Source organism: Aethalodelphis obliquidens, unplaced genomic scaffold (assembly GCF_003676395.1).
Source record: "Aethalodelphis obliquidens isolate GAN/ISIS:26980383/991018 unplaced genomic scaffold, ASM367639v1 scaffold41, whole genome shotgun sequence".
In the NCBI taxonomy this organism is placed as follows: domain Eukaryota; kingdom Metazoa; phylum Chordata; class Mammalia; order Artiodactyla; family Delphinidae; genus Aethalodelphis; species Aethalodelphis obliquidens.
In genome coordinates this window covers 11,289,784-11,307,173 of record NW_020837985.1, presented here as the reverse complement: position 1 = coordinate 11,307,173, position 17,390 = coordinate 11,289,784, and the positions used below count along the sequence as shown (strand labels likewise).

The 17,390-nt window shown below is 45.4% G+C and overlaps 1 protein-coding gene across 12 annotated transcripts in view; it reads right to left on the bottom strand.

Moving 5' to 3' along the window:
* KHDRBS3 (KH RNA binding domain containing, signal transduction associated 3) overlaps nucleotides 1-17,390 on the bottom strand; it is a 210,314-nt gene that overhangs the window by 171,636 nt on the left and 21,288 nt on the right. For 11 of the 12 annotated variants that reach the window (XR_003438399.1, XR_003438398.1, XR_003438400.1 and 8 more), the window contains exon 1: nucleotides 17,165-17,384. The exons of the other annotated variant lie outside the window; for it this stretch is intronic. Coding sequence is in view for 7 of the 11 variants with exons in the window: in XM_027132539.1 (XP_026988340.1) it covers nucleotides 17,165-17,252 (88 nt within the window). In the remaining 4 variants the exon portion in view is untranslated. Of the gene's footprint in view, nucleotides 1-17,164; nucleotides 17,385-17,390 lie in introns of those variants that run through there. 12 annotated transcript variants of the gene reach the window in all.

Sequence of the window (17,390 nt, the reverse complement as noted above, 5' to 3'; positions counted from 1 at the left end):
TTGTTAAGCGGTTCATAATTATTTAAGGACATTGTATTAGCTTCCTATTGCCACTGTAACAAATTACTACAAGCTTAGTGGCTTAAAACAACAACATAAACGTATTATTACCTTACAGCAGCGGTCCCCAACCTTTTTGGCACCAGGGACCAGTTTCGTGGAAGACAATTTTTCTACGGACCAGTGGCAGGGGGAAGGGGGGATGGTTCAGGCGGTAATGAGAGCGACGGGGAGCGGCAGATGAAGCCTCGCTTGCTTGCTTGCTGCCCACCTCCTGCTGTGTGGCCCAGTTCCTAACAGGCCGCGGACCGCTACAGGTCCGAGGCCTGGGGGTTGGGGGCCCCTGCCCTATAGTCCTGCAAGTCAGAAGTCTAAAATGGGCACATAAAGGCAGCATTTCTTCTAGAGAGTCCAAGGGAGAATCCTTTTCCTTGTCCTTCCCGTCTTCTAGAGGCTGCTAGCATTCTCTGGCTTGTGGCCACATCACTCCAATCTGTTTCCACTGTCACACTGTCTTCTGTCCGACTCTGACTCTTCCTCCACATTCCTCTTATAAGGACCAGTGTGGTTATACTGGGCCCACCCAGATGATCAGGGATACTTTCTCCATCTCAAGATCTTTAACTTAATCATATCTATAAAGTCTCTTTTGCCATATAAGGTAGCATTCACCAGTTCTAAAGCTTAGGATATAGACATATTTGGGGGCCACTCTTCGGCCTACCACAAACATTAATTGAAGCACACTGCTGAATCAAGTCCTAGTTTATTCCATGTCACTGAGCTCATCAGGGTCAATATAAACCAAGCACTTTTTAGCCCTACTTTTGATATATAAACTTGTGCTCTTTGGGCATTCTTTACCTATTTAATTACTACTACATCAGTCATTTTTAGTTTTTTCTATCTATATTTTCCTCATATTTTATGAAATTATTTCAAGTGATCATGTTGAATATGTAGGACTGAAGCAAAAAACTGTAATAAGATACACCTTTTTATAGCACAGGCTTTTGAGTCAAAACAGAGCTTGGTTTTAATCTTTACAGGCTGTTTCATTATCTATAAAATAGGAGTATTAATAGTTATCTGTAGAAGGCTGCTGCAAAGATTAAATAAAATAATGTATGAAACAATATGGAAAGTCAATGGGAAGAATGGTAACCGAGGAGGAGCTCAATAAATACTTACAAAAGGCTGTTATAGTCTAACAAAGGGATAAAAAGTTGCAGCGTAGCGGAAAGGAAAGAGAAGTTGTCAAGTCAGTCAATTAACTACCTGGTCATTGTGATATGTGACACCAAATAATCTTTGACAAATACCCTAAGAGGTACTCTGAATGTTATCCAGACAAAAACTTCAATATGAGGTGGGATGCAAGAGAAGTCAGCTCCATAAGGCCCTTTTATCTTAACCCATCGTAACTTAACAGAAAGAGTATGGACTTGGGAGTCAGACTGACAAAGTCCAAAGCATTCAGTTACCAGCTTGCCATGTGACACTGAGCCAATCATAGTTCCACGAAAGCCTGTTTTCTCGCCTATAAAGTAGAATTTGTCATTCATCTCAGAAGGCTGTACGGAGAATTGAGAAAAATATGCTCTGTAAATCTCCTGACACAGTGTATGACACTTAGCAAGAACTCAACAAAATACCTCATTATTATTGATAATTACATGACACGAACAAGTTATTTTAACATCTCTAAAACCTCCGCTGTATAGTTTGAGATAATGTCCTAATATATGAAAATCCCTGAAACCAGGCTGAAGATACACTCGGTACTCGATGAACATCAGTTTCTCCTGCCTCCCCAATCCCTCTGTGCTTGACACAACAGTGGCTCCCCAAAGATGCCCACATCCTGACTTCCAAAACCGGAGAATGTTAAGTTGCAGGCAGAGGAGAATTAGTGGTTGCAGAGAAAACCAAGTTTCCTGATCAGCCGACCTTAAAATGGGGAGATCATCCTGGATTATCCAGGCGAGCCCAATATCATCACAAAGGACCTTACAAATGGATGAGAAAAGCAGGAGAGACAGAACCACAGAGAAGGCAGCGTGAACAGATACACCCAGTCTGATGCTGCTGGCTCAGAAGCCTTGAGTCTGGTTACACACAGTCTCAGTGTTTGTCACTGAAACCTCACAGGAAGTCTGGGTCATAGGTAGTTTCATGCCTGTCTTAACAAACTAAAGCACTGGTGTTTAGAGAGGTGAAGGCATGTGCCCAGATCCAGAAACTCTTAAGCAGCCCAGGGAGACTCGCCACAGGTCTGACTGAGTCCCACACCCCCGGGATGTACACGCCTGGCACACCTGCCTGAGAAATGGAGGATCTCCCCTGAAAACCAGCAGCCAGAAACTCAAGCAAAAGGAGAGCAGCCTTTCTCGGTTTCCCTTCACCAAAGCGTCCTGAGATGATGAATTCATTGCCCTAATGCACAGAAGAAGAAACTGAGACCAGCTGACCCTTCGTTCTACAGACATCTCCTGGGCACCAACCATCTCCCAGGCACTGCGCTCGGCACTAGAGAAGGAATTGAAGCTAAGAAGGCAGGTCTCCTGTCTGTAGGGAACTGGGACTCTTGTGGGAAAAGTAACTCCCAACAAATCACTGTAATCTAGAGTGTGACAAACACAACCAAGGCTGCAAAGAGGAGGGGCTGTACTGGGCACTGGGAATGAACACGGAGGGGGAGGAGGGGGAGGGGGACGGGCACAGGGACCACACACCAGGCAGCCAGGCCTGTGCTCCGCAGCGTGGCCTCGGTCTGGCACACTCTGCAGCCCGGCCCCCTCCTCCTCCACCACCACCACCACGTCAAGACCCCGCCCCCACCCCGGGAACGCCGCGGGGCTCCTGGGCTTCCGCAGAGCCCTGCGTGACCGTCGTGGTACAGCGCTCCCCACCTCACAATGTAAATGTCTTCTAATTTGGCTGCTTCCCCACTGGGCTGAAAACTCTTTAAGCAGGAATGAAGGATTACCGGCCCTGTGTCCCAGCACCGAGCCCAGCCTAAGAACTCGATCCTTGATGAAAAAGAACTGAACACCCTCCAGGGTCCAGCGGGGACAACTGCGGAGAAATACACACCCTACGAGCCTCCTCGTAAGGGTTTTCCCTGGAAGCTGGGCAGTGGTTTCCGAGAGTCTGAGAGTCTGCAGTGCGATGAGCAGACTGTGCTATTCCTGCCAGGATGCTGACTCCCAAAGCCGACAGCACTGCTTTCTGTCGTGCACCCTTTGTGGAAAGGAACGTGGGGCCCGGTACCACAAGGACCGGCAGCCAGGAATGCACACACTGTCCAGGGGTCGGCTCCGCGCCGTGTCCCCGCCTCCCACGCTGGGCTCCACGGGGACAGGCACAAGGTGCAGCACTCTGCTGGCCAAGGGCCCTGGAGCAGAGCGGACTGACTGTGAGGACCTGCAACCTGCCAGGCGCGGGACACAGATTCTCTCGTGCTCACTTTATACATGAAGAAACCGAAGCCCAGAGAGCTTACTGTTACCAAAAGGAGTGCACCCATTTAGCAGGTAAGGAGCACAGCCCTAACGGGGGTGAAAAGGAAACTAGAAGAAAGTACAATACAGAAAATAACCAATTACTGTGTTAAGCTACATGACCTGGAGGTTTCTGCCCCCTTGCCCCCTGCGCCACCGCAGGCCACATAAACAGGGCGTGCAGCCCCGGCTCCGCAGCTGCTCCGCACTGATGGCCTCAGCGCACTAAGGGAGGGGCCGTGAGCCACAGAGTGGACAGAGCCCGGGCTCTGGCCGAGAGTCCGTCACTGAGGTACAACTTCCTCGACAGCACTTTTCACACTTAAAACAACAACAAAAAGTAAAATTCATTAAGCAAATCAAAATCGTATGAGGCACCTCAGGACCTGGAAGACAAAAGCCCAGGGGGAAGGAGACGTGCTCGCCTTCCCCTTTCTCACCAGACCAGGACTCCCTGCAGAACCGTGAACTGCTCTGAGACACAGAACTTTAAAACCACTTTTTTGGATTCTAGAGAAAGGATGGAGCAAAACTTTGTGCTGCTTCTGATAAACAATGACATGGTTTGGTGACAAACAGAGAAACTGCTCACCAGCAAGCTTACAACTGACGGAACTAAAGTCTGATTGACTTAGTCATCAGAGACACTTAACCTGATTTAATCTGCACCTTTATGCCAGCGCCACTGCTCTCTGCCGTGACGCGTGTGGTTTCCTTCCCAGTGTCCACACCACCTTGACCACAGTCAGGTGGTCTTTCCTAACGACACAGTCTTCCTGAGAAAGGGCTCACTCTCTCATAAAACCCATTTGTCACTGCTGTAATGAAGTCTCTTTTGGAATAAATTCAAGCAATAAATTACATAAAGAAAACTGCAAAGAAATAAATCAGCTCTGAGACAATCAAAGGAGTATAATTTCAAGATTTTTCGCCCACCTGACTGGTGCTGGAGTTCTGCCTTGTAGCTGAGACTACAGGGGTGACCGTGACGTCAGAGCAGAGCAGGGCCTGTGCTAACGCCTGCATGTGAAGGCTCTGCCTTGACATGCTTTCATCAAGAAAAAGGTAACTTTTTTACCATGACAAGAAAAACACCCTCAGGAGTTCTACAAAATTATTTTTTCTCAGTACTACTTTGTATATTGTGCATATTATGTTTTAAAGACTCTCATCTTGCAAATAAGGACCTCAACAAATTGGCAAGTCACGAGAGATTGACATCCAAAAGATCTGTAAGAGAAATAAATAGTCTGTGATACAAAGAGCTAACAGTCATGAATGCGTTCATCAAAGAGCTTTGTGCGGGTATGTGGACAGCACTGGTAAGTGGAGATGAGGCCCGGTCCCTACTCTCTAGTAGCTGAGAGGAGGGAAGGGCAGCAGGTTACAGCCCAGGGCCAGAGCCAGCACACTGCCTGTTTCTTCAAACCGTGTTGTCAGAACACTACCACACTCGCTCACTTACATATTGTGTACGGCTGCTTTTCTGCTACAACAGCAGGGTTGAGTAGAACAGAGAGCCCACAAAATATTTACTATTGAGCATTTTACAGAAAAAGTTTGCTAGCCCTAGGCTTAGAGTTTAACATGAAGACGATGGTGATACACCTACAGAAACATATCCGTTTTCTGGCTCTGTCTGGTGAAAGGCCTAGAAGCCACGACACGCCAACAGCCCAGATTGTGGTTTTTAAACACCATTCCACACTAAGAGAAACCAGGGAACCTTGGAAGAAATGGCCAATTCCAGAGCTGGGGCAGAGCAAGTACAAGATGAGCCTGGAACAAAATGCTGTTAGAAAGTGTAAAAAAAAAAAAAAAAAAAAAACTCAAAAAATGTGTGGATCGATCCTGTCAATAGGACCCAGGAGTCAGGGTAAAGGGCTCCCAATGGCCAAATCTGGAACGAATTAAGCATCAACTTATATAGTGATAGTAAAGGACTACAACCAATTGAATTAAAGAAGAATCCCTGAATGCAGACCGACAGCTGACGGAGGGAAGGAGAGAGGTAAAGAAAGAAGGAAAGAAAAAAATGAAAATGTTCCCTTTCAGCAGAATGTCAACCAATAAATGTAGATGGAATATCTCAGTTAGAAAATTACAATTTTACAACCATCATGGTAATAATTCCGATAAGAAACATTAATGGATACTAAAATTTGTGAGGGAGAGTTTAATAAGGAGCATTTATTTACATAGTCTCAAAGCATCTCCCCACAAAAGTACTAATTAATTACAAAAGGAAAATGGTAACTTTACAGTGCAGAAAACTGGCACCGCCTACGCCAGTGATCAAGCTTCATGTCCTCAATAATGGGATAAAGTGACACCAACCCTGTGTGCCTCCTGATACGATGTATTGAGGAGGACACACCATCACCTCAGTGGAACTCCTGCCTAAAGAGTGCACAACATGGGGCTTCCCTGGTGGCACAGTGGTTGAGAGTCCGCCTGCCGATGCAGGGGACACCGGTTCGTGCCCCGGTCCGGGAAGATCCCACATGCCGTGGAGCGGCTGGGCCCGTGAGCCGTGGCCGCTGAGCCTGCGTGTCCGGAGCCTGTGCTCCGCAAGGGGAGAGGCCACAGCAGTGGGAGGCCCGCATACCGCAAAAAAAAAAAAAAAAAGAGTGCACAACATGAAGCTAAATTTAAGGAAACATCAGACAACCCAAAATGAGAGATATTCCACAAAGTCCTGGCCTGTGCAATATTCAAACGTGCATGCCACAAAAGGCAACGGAAGGCGGAGGAGCTGTTCCAAATTAAGAAGCTAAAAGGCTTGACAACTAAAAGCAATGTGTGGTCTTGAACTGGGTCCTATAAAAGAGAGGTCCCCAACCCCCGGGCCAGGGACCAGTAGCGGTCCATGGCCTGTTAGGAACCAGGCTGCACAGCAGGAGGTGAGCGGCGTTCGGGTGAACGAGTGAAGCTCCATCTGTATTTACAGCCGCTCCCCATCACTTACATTATCGCCTGAGCACCGCCTCCTGTCAGATCAGCAGCAGCATTAGACTCTCATAGGAGAGAGACCCTACTGTGAACTGCGCATGTGAGGGATCTAGGCTGCTCGCTCCTTATGAGAATCTATCTAATGCCTGATGATCTGAGGTGGAGTCGAGTGGCTGCAAATACAGATGATCATGAGCAGAGACGTTTGACTGCACAGAGACCATAATAAACAAGTGCTTGCAGACTCATATCAGTGAATGGCAAGTGACAGTTAAGCTGCATCTTACAGAGTAGACTGGACATAAGCAACACACTTCGGGTGTCACTGTCTCCCATCACCCCCAAATGGGACCATCTAGTTGCAGGAAAACAAGCTCAGGGCTCCCACTGATTCTGCATTATGGTGAGCTGTAAAATTATTTCATTATATATTACAATGTAATAATAATAGAAGTAAAGTGCACAGTAAATGTAACGTGGTTGAATCATCCCAAAACCATCCCCTGCACCCCAGGTCCATGGAAAACTTGTCTTCATGAAACCAGTCCCTGGTACCAAAAAGGTTGGGGACCGCTGCTATAAAAGACAAAATGGGAACAACCAGCAAGAGTAGCACATGGACCGCAGGTTAGATAATAAAAGTACCGAAACGATGACTAACTTCTGTCATCACTGTTATCTGCAACTGCAGTTATGTAAGAGACAGCCCTTAGTCTCAGGAAATACACACCAAGGTACTCAAGTATTTAGGGGTGAAGGGGAGATAACACACACACCTTACTCTCAAATGAGTCATGAAAATACACAGACACAGAGAGAATGGCAAAGCCAATGTGGGAAAATGTAAACAACTGGTGAATCCAGACAAGTGAGTATACAGGGCTTCTTAGCACTACTCTTTTAACTCTTCTGTAAGTTTAAAGTTGTTTCGAAATAAAAATTTTAATGCCAGGAAAAAAAAAATAACGGGAAGGGGAAAGGAGAAGACAGATCAATACCTACAACATGCCATGGCACGTAGGAATATGAAGAAGTTATGGAAACATGGGAGACGGAAATGAATAACCTGGAGGAGTCAGCCAGTTTATCCATCCCTGCCCAAGTCCTTCGCCCGGCCTTCGCAACGACGTCTGCATCCAGCTAGTCCTCTCTGAAAAAGCCTCCTCCATAAAGCCTATCTTGGTCCTGAGTGAGAGAGGCGGCCTTCTTTTATCACAGCGCTTAACACACTCTTAAAATTGTTCCCCCACATGTTTATCTCCCCCGTTGGATTACAAATTCCTTGATAAAAAATGAGGACGGGGAGGATGATGGCGGGAACAGCAGCTACTCGCCCTGTTCTTACTAAACGTCAGGCACGACACTAAACAGCTCTTAACACGTATCTCATTTAAACCTCAAAAAACTTCAAAGGGGATTTATTAATTTTTTATCGCCATTTCTCCATCACAGAAACTGAGGCTGAGAGGGGTCCATGTATCCAAAGTCACAGCCCAGAGAAGGAGAAGTGGCAGAGCTCATATGTGAACTCAGTCTGTCTGATTTAAAATTATGTCCTTAGCCACTCTCGCCTGAGTCTTTAGTTAGCTGTGGCTTGCACATAGGAAGCAAACAAAAGGTGAGAGGGATTTTTCTAAGCATTTGTGTTCGCTGAGCACACCCAACCAGAGAGCAAGGGACAAGGGTGGCAAAAGGTGGCAGGAGAAAGCCAGCCCTCAGAAAATTACTGGCAGATAGTCCACTGCACTGGTAGGCGACCAAGAGTTGATGTATGAAATTCAGATAGAAAAAAATAACATATATTGGATGTAAGAACATATTCTAATTTAAAAAATTTTAGTAAAATTAAACAAATACATAATCACTGTCATTTCACCCTAATGACATGTGCAGAGGGGAACACAGGCTCAGAGAAGTAACTGGCCCAGAACAAACGGTTCAATATAGCAGTGCAGATATTCAACAAATATTAAATAAATGAATGGAGTGAAGGAAACCTCAGTATAAATTTCTGAATTCCTATGGACTCAATCCAGTATTCAGCTCTGCTAAAATTACTAAAAGTAGAATCATGGCCTTGTCCAAATTTCCCCATGGTTTTGTTCCTGGTACTGATCAAGTTCCTTGGCCCACTCAAGTCAGTAGACAAGGGAAGGCAAGAGGAAGCAGCAATTTCCACACCAGCTGACAAAGCTTTTGTTACTATTGCTTGCTTCTTTACACAAATCAAAGAATTTGACTTTTATACTCCAATGCAAATAACTGTCAGGACTATAATTTTCCCCAAAAAAATAAACAGATTACAATGGCCGGTAGCCATAAATCAGATGACCCTAATACTTTCCTTAAAAACAATTTCAATTCAAAGCTTCTGAAATATTTTTTCTTTAGGGCACAGTAAACCTTATAATGTAAGTAAACCCTATAACGTAAGATAGCTGCATGACCTTGAACAAGCTATGCATCTCCCTCACCTCCATTTCTTTAGCTGTAGAATGAGAACCACCGCACGACTTCCTGAGGCCCCAGGATTAAAGGAGGTATCGTGTGGAAAAGAACCTGCAGCAGTGCCAGGCACAACTTAGGCACAAAACAGAAAGAGACCATAATGGTTCACAAGCGCTGGCTACAGAGTATGCCTCTTAAAATGTCAGAAATATGAAAGGTTAATATCAGTACGTGAATTTCAAAAGCCATGCAAGCTTGTTGATGGATCAAGACTAACACTGATTCAGGAGAAGCTACCTGTGTGGAGGAAGAGGGTGACCTGGCTATGTGGAGCGCCATCTAGTGGAAGAAGAATAGAGCACAAGTGGCATAAGTAACTGAAGTAGAGCGGGGAGAGTAAGGAAAAATGACGAGGATGCAAACTGTCCCTTCTCCCTCCTCCTCTCCATTACAATTTCTCCATGGGAGCTTGAACCAACAGTGACCCCAAGCGTAAGATTCATATCAAACACAGAGATCAAAAAGGGTGCTCTCACACACTCACGCTCTTTATCATACCAAGGAAGAACATCAATAATATGCCAGGAACACCTTTTAAAGTCCTTAAAATAGCAGCAGGGGCTGATGGGTGAAAAATTATGGAAATGTAAAAAATTATGGAAATTTAAAGCTTACCAATTCAGAGTAAGATAACTTGTGCTTGTGGAGAGAGGCTGCTGAGTGCCCAGACATGTTTTAAGATGTGCAGTCATAAATCTGTTTATGGAAACCTCATTTGTTAATGGAAGCTTCAGGTGCTGCGTCGTGAATAGCATAATAAAAATCAGTCAGAGCTGCTGCTAATTTTGTACATGATATTAATGAAAGAGGCTTCCTAAAGAATGAGTTTCCCCTTCAGTATCTCCAGGATTGGAAAACTAAAATCATTCTAAAACATAAAATTAACCTGAGGAATGAAACTGGATAATTTATGTATTAAGTTCTTATTATATACTTTACTCTGCAAAGTGCCGCCAGTACGCACACACCTGTCTCAGGCAGTTCTGTGAAATGAGCAGGTAATGTCTGTCTAGCACTCATTGCATGTCAGACACTGTACTTACCTCACGCCTAACACAACCACCCCACAAGGCAGGTATAAGGTCTCCAACTTTACAAATGAGAAGCTGAGGCTCCGAGAAGTTAAGTAACTGGCACAGGGTTACAGACTAGAAAGTTGTCGCCTCCCATAATCCCACGACCCTTTTAGAAGCTCTTCCCTGTGAAGTAACGCCGCTCCCCATCGAAACGCATCCACCAGACATTCCGCGCTGCCCATGGTCACACAGCTCGTACCCCACGTGGTCGCACCACTGTCTGCCCCTCTGTGCAGTCGGCTCTGCTCACGGATGACCAGTCCTATGCCGGGCAGTGCATTTTAAGAGCTGCATGACAGAGATCTTCCCAGGGGAGTCAACATGAAAACCCAGCCATGAAGAAAGTTCCCACCTCTGCCTGGAGCTCGCAGGTAAGCTTGCGGTACAGCGCCCTGGAGGTGGGCAGACACAGATCCGAATCCCGGCTTACCACTTGTTAGCAGTCTGACCTTAGGCAAATTATTTAACCTTCCTGCCCTCAGTTTTCTCACCTATAAAATAAGGTAAAATGATTTACTCTTTTAAGACAACTGTTAGAAGAATTAAATGAAATAATGTACATAAAGCATCTAATCCAGAAAAGGTTCTTGATTAACAGTAACTATGATTATTAACAATTGCAATCAAGTATATTCAAACCCCACTCCCCTTCAGAAGGCCAAAACCATTATCTGCAGGAATATGTTCTTGTATGTTCTAGCACTTCTTTTTTCCTTTTATGGACCTATTTTTAGAAGATGGAGAATTTTTAAACATACCATAAACTGACTATAAATCCCTGATATCATACCAATTGTGTCTGTGATAGAGTATTAAAATACCAACACAAAGAGCCTTGTGTCCCTGAGAGATTCCCTCAAGAGACACTGAACTTTATCAAGAGACACTTGATTAATTTCAATACAGGAAGTTTTCCATTTCCTCTGTGACTACTGAAATATACATAATTAAAAATGCTTACCTTGAATGCTTACTGAACACTGAAAAGTACTGCCGGAGAACACAGAAAAAAAAGGAGCTTGCCTTTTTTGGTAAAACACATTTTCAGGAATCTCTTTTAAAAATTCATCATCACAAATGGAAATTCCAAACTGGCTTCTACTACAATGAAACTCTTATTTAAAAACAAACAACAATGTTGGGTTCCACCCCTCTGCCTCTTAAAGTATCCTATCAAAACACTGCAGACTTGATTTAAAAGTTCAGCCTGACTACTTAAAGCTGCATACCTAGACTGGGCAAGTTACTTCACCCTTTTGAGCCTCAGATGCCTCACTGGAAAAAATAAACGAAGTGGGCAGGGGATAAAACCACCTACCTTGCAAGACCTCCTGGGGATGAGAGACGATGCACAGGAAGCACCTGGCACAGAGGCCCTCATTATAATCATTATTCCAAAGCTAAGGAACACGCTACTTCTATTTTCTGATGAAACATGAAAACCATTCCATCTCCACTCAGGGGGAGCCATGACAACAAGCAAAGGGTCTTGTGACGTCCAAGTTGCTGCTGGCATTGCATCTGTGACCCCAATTGCTCCTTGGGCTTTGGGGGTCTATCTGGCATCTGAGATTGAAGATTAACTCCTTCAGGTAAGAAGGCTTATTCGGCAAGTGAGGAGGGCCTCCAAATTTCTGGTTCAATCCTGCCATAAGAAATCTCATTAGGAGTTTAGGGAAGGAGAGCTAATTGTATTACAGTGCACTGGCTAACAAGTTCCTCAGGAAAGAATAAAAGTAAATAAGCATCTGATTCAAAGCAGATCTGATAACATCTTCTCATTACCTCCTGAGAAGGACCCCTACTGTTCCACCAGGGGCACAGAGCCCTGGGATGTTCTTCTGCTTGTTTAATGCTGCATTTCACTTAGAACTTCCCTTCATTTCTGTCTGCAGAGCTGCTGGTGACCTCCTCCTACCCCCGACTCAGGGGCTCTGAAGTGGTAGAGAGTCAAGCCTTTAATGACTGCCAAACTCCAAATATACTTTCTAACTCTTCTACCGTTATGAGAATTAAAACACAACACTGAAACGAAGACTAGAGTTTGCCAGGGATACGTACCAAGAATTATATGAGGTGCTGAAGACACAAAGACGTGTAAGACCAAGCCCTGCCTCCCAAGCACCCCACACTCTCGCAGGGAAGACAAAGAGATCCAAGCAGTACAGTGTGATGACTGTGACCCCATCAGAGACTTAGGCAGCGGCTGCTTCGGGACCAGAAAATAGGCACTCTAACCCATTTGGGGGGAGGTAAGTGGTCAGAGGAGATACCTACAGCAGAAATCGGAAGGCTGAAGTATAACAACAGATGCTACATGACCCATCTTTCAATTCTGGCACAGGCCAGGGAGAAAAGAACAAACTGCGCCTAAGAGGCCAGGGTATGAATCCCCCTTCTGTCATTACTAACTGTACCATCAGAGCTTGACCCTTTATACGTCCAAGGCTCAGTGTGATACGGTAAAGAACAATGGGCTTGGAGAAGAACAAAGCTTGAACCTCCACTTGGACATTTTATAAGTATGTCACTCTGGGTGACTCAACTTTATTGTTGGAGTCTTGGTTTCTACAGGTGAAATATTAGGCTAATAACCTCTACATTTCTGGGCCGTTCCCAGTATTGAGATTATAGACCTAACCGGGCACAGAGAAGCACCTCGAAAATGTTCCTAGACTGAGAGTTAAATCTAAACTGCCTGTCACTAAATATTTCAAAAGAATAGCTGAAGGCTAATAAGACATTCCTTAGGAAAGGAGAGGGCATCTACAAACTTAAAACTCACTCTCAATCTAATGCAGAGAGAGCCGACGTTCCTCAAGAGCAGAGACTCTTTTTCCCTCTCCACCTTCAGGACCAGCACAAATGCCCCGCGTGGCAGGTTCTCAATAAACCTGCTACTAACGTCCAGATACCAAAACACGGTAACTGACAGTCACTGGATCCCTTTGAATCATAACACACTATAAAAAATTCAGAAATGGTTTATCTAAAAATGTGAGTCATGCATCCATTTTCTTACAAAAAACAAAACCTGATAACCCTAAGAAAAACTATGAAAAACGTAAGTAACCACATCCTTCTCTGCATGAAGCAGCGAATCTCACACTGTGGCGTGAAGGCACCACAGCTAAATATAACTCTGTAATTTTCATTCTCATTCTTCTCTTACTTTAAATGCCTGACAACACGCAAGCGATCAAAAACATTTACAAAAAGGATCCCCCAAAATGAAACTCTTAAGCCACTGAGTTTTGTTGAACAAAGAGATGCACCTAAGGCAAAATAATGATCCTTCCTTTATACATGTTTACCCCTCACACATATCCTGAGTAATGCTAAGAGTCCTATTATTAGAGACATTTATGTAATACGAAAACACTTATTTATCTCGACATGAATAGACCACCATAATCTGGAATCCTTTGCTCCACTTCCTCTTGTAACCAACCGCTAAATATAACTTGGCAGTGAACCAGCCACCAATCCATATATTATATCAGATAATTAAAAATACAGGGTTATGTAATCTTATTTAATGGTTAGTTGGCTTGGATTGAAAAACATCCAAAGCAATACCAGAGAACTGGATTAAATTATAAGCGTAAGACATTTCTGAAGATGTTTTTTAGTAAGAGGCAGCACACCCCCTACCAGCAAATATAATATTAAACATGCAATGCTACTTTCATCTCCAATTAACCTCCTTGGCAAGAAACTGCAATGTCAACTCACTCTATAGGCAGTGGTGTTTGGGGGGAGGCAGAGAGGCGATTAAAAAAAGTCTATTTTATTTGATTCGGTTTAACATCAAGTAAACATTACCCATTACTATTGGCAAAGAAACAAAAGCATTCGATAGTCGAGGGGTGGGGGGAAGGAAAATCAGTTATCCTGAGAAAACAGAAATAAAAGTCAGGAACTCATGTCCACTACGAAACACAAGCCTGGAAAGTGTAAAAGCCAGCCTATGTTAGCAGAGAAGCACACATCTTGATGTGATCCCAGCTCAAGTTCTTACTTAAGCATTATTAGGAAAAAAAGTAATTCAGCTAGGAAGTTGAAAAATGCTGAATTTTTTAAAAGAATGACCAAACCTCATTTATCAACTGTTTCATTATCATAGTGTGTTGATTACTGAAATCATATATTGGTCTCCAGAGAGCTTTAATTCAAAAATGCCCCTTGACCTGAGCACTAAAATCCTGTAGCATAAATCTACCGTGAATGTTTGTTTCTTCAAAGAAGATCACTAGACAAGCACAGAAACAAACTTTTTAACAAAATCAACAGGAAGCCGACAGGAGTCGACAGGAAACAAGCATATTAGTTATATCGATTTCTGCAGGTAAATTAGCATGTGCGAAGTGTTTCAGAGCCATCTTTTGAGGAAGGCATAAGTAGGGAGAACAAGGGCCTTATGAGACCAAACACCTGAGTTCAGATTAACCTATCTCAGTTACCTACGAGCTTCCATAGCTGAGGTCCTCAGCTCCCTCCCCTGAAAAACGGAGACATCAAAGGCTGCCTCACCAGCGTGCAAGTGTGAGAACACAAGTAGACAGCATGTGCCTGAAAGAGCCTCAGAAACTTTAGAACACTATGCACACAAAGGTACTGTTAGCATTTGGAGGTGTTAACCATCATGTCTATCTATTACATGTCACTCCATAATAAAACAGAGGTGTGCACTGCTGACTCATCAGCACTGAACAAGTTAGTGTCCGAATCTGGATTCCAGTATCGAGATTCAGAATAACATCTGAAAAACCAGGTGCCTCCTTTAGATGCAAACAGTCAAAACTACAGGTAAAAAAGAATAAAAATGCTCTCAACAGCCACTCACAAGATGATCATCAGATTTAAAATCAATTTCCTAATAGCCAATTCAGATTTAAGACACTGTTTTAGCAATGCACTTGTAATTCTGAAGTTACGTAACAGAGCGTAATTAATATTTTAAATGACAGGGTTCTGCATTCCAGACACCAGCCTGTGATTTAAGGGGGAAACATTTTAGTCTGAAATAATCTAAATTAACAGTAATAAGAGCACCTGAGCAGTATCTCTTTCTTCCTCCACATAACTGTTCGGTGTGAGAAGCGTACTTCTTACAAGAACTACATTTTTGATGGAAAAGTAAGGTAATCCGGTTTAAGGTCTTAAAAAAAACACTAAATAGCAACACTGTCCAAGATCTGTTTCAAATAACTGGAGGCAGTTACCACAGGTACAAACTCAGAAACCAAAAGAACTTTGAATGTATGAGAATGAATGTACTGCAGCAACCTGGCACAGAAAAATAATTCTGACTTTTAAAATAAAATAACTTACTACACTTTTGTTAAACTGCTTCCTTAATTGAGTACAACGTAACTTTGATTCAGCTTCTTTATTAAGGAAAGTGCACTCATTCTACAATCCAGAATATTTCTAACGCCAGTGATCTCACACAATGTACAAAGAAATATCTTTCAAAGAGATGACAGCCCAGCAGGCAACAAAAGATATATGTAAATCACAAAGAGCAAGGAGTACAAACCTAACTGTAGGGCTGTTCGGAAGAGCACGGCAATAAAACTTAAAATTCTCTTACTTTAATGCGTGCCCATTACTTCTTCACAAGCCCATGTTATTAAAGAAATAAAAATAAGCCTACAATTAAAATAAAACGGGGAAGCTCTGTGAACCAATCTCCGTTCAACAAATTAAATATCAAGCTGAAATTCCTGGAGACAGTGAGTCTCTCCACCACCACCCTCAGTCAACAACACGCACACCCTACTCGGAAGAACTGGTTGCAACACGCAAATACCGGAGATCGCTGTTTTAAAATATAGATATCTATACACAAGCAGAATATGTCTGCCTCATCTTTCACTTCCAACAATAAAAGAGCCAGGGCCAGCACTAAGACCAGCAGACCCGCCTAAGTCAGGAAGCACAGACTGTCAAGGCACAGTGAGTGATTCAGGCAAAAGGTAACAGATCTGACCAGATAATGTTTCTGCCATCACCTAGAGAAACAGCAGACCAGCGGCTCCCAAACCCAGCTTTCTCTGAGACACGTATTCCAGATCCAGGAGGAATAAAGGGCTGGTCCCGGGAAGGCAGGCTTAATTTACCGTCCATCCCAGAAGATTACTCAGGAAGCCTGAGGAGGAACAAGCCTGGGAACACTGTCCTGGGCCCGCACGCCTCCTGTACCCCCTGCACCCCGTGGCCTGCATTCCCCAGGGCTGCTCACACCCTGAGCTGGCCGGAGTAGTGCTAAGATGGCACAGGCATCAGAGGCTCCGCGGCCGGCGTTCCGAATCCCCAGCCAGCCCCCAAGGAGGGCGGCCCAGCCAGAGCCTCCCAAAGAGAGGACAGGCAAGCCAAGAAGCGGGCTCCGGTGTGGGCCTCTTCTCCCCTAATGGCCCTCGAGGGCCAGCCTGCAAGGCTTGGCATGAGCTGCCCACCCAGGGAGGGCGGCTAGAGCCTGGACCCGGGACAAAGAGGGGATGCGACAGGAGACGGATCTCTGCCACTGGGACCGCTGGCCCTGTTCCTCCAAAGTGCTTGAGGTCTGACCCCAAACCTCCTCCAAAGGTCCTCAAACTTCACCAACAATCCAAGCACCTGCTCCCTTCACCTCTTCTGCATTCGATCCCCTCAAATCCTTCCATTTCCCTCCAGCTTGCTCCAGTTCCTTCCCTCCAGACAAGCCAAACGCACTAGTTCCCCGAGTCCCCCGCCCCACTCTCTCCCTCCAATGAGATCATTCAACCCCGCCCTGACGAAGCCCCCAGATGTTCGCCGTCCCCCACTCATAAGTTTCCCTTGGGTACCTCGAGGCCCTAAAGGTTTCCTTCAAGTCCTAGCCAAACGCCTCAGCCTCCTTCCTTCCCGAGTCTCCCCAATGTGCACACACACCTCGGCGCTCCCCAGGTGTCCGGTACGCTCCCAGGTCCCTACCCGAACGCCCCCAGGTTGCGACCTGGGTCCCCTCCAGTCGCCCCAAGGGCGACGGCCAGCCAGCCCCACGCTCCCGCCTTGCCCGCCGGTCCCGACCCTCCCGGTCCCCGGCCCCCTGGCCCGCCGCTCCCGGGTCTCCAACGGCCGCGGGCCGGCGCGCGCCCCTACCTTGGTTCACCAGCCGCAGGGCGTGCGTGAAGGAGGGGTCCAGGGAGTCCTTCTCCGCCATCAGCTCCGGCAGGTACTTCTCCTCCATGCTCGCCGGCCGCCAGGGCCCGGGACGCGGACTCGAGGCGGGCGAGCAGCGCCGGCCACGCAACCCCCGACCCCGCCCGCGCCCTAGCGGCGCGGAACCCGGGCCGGACGCCGCGGCCGGGGCGCGGCGGAGCCAAGC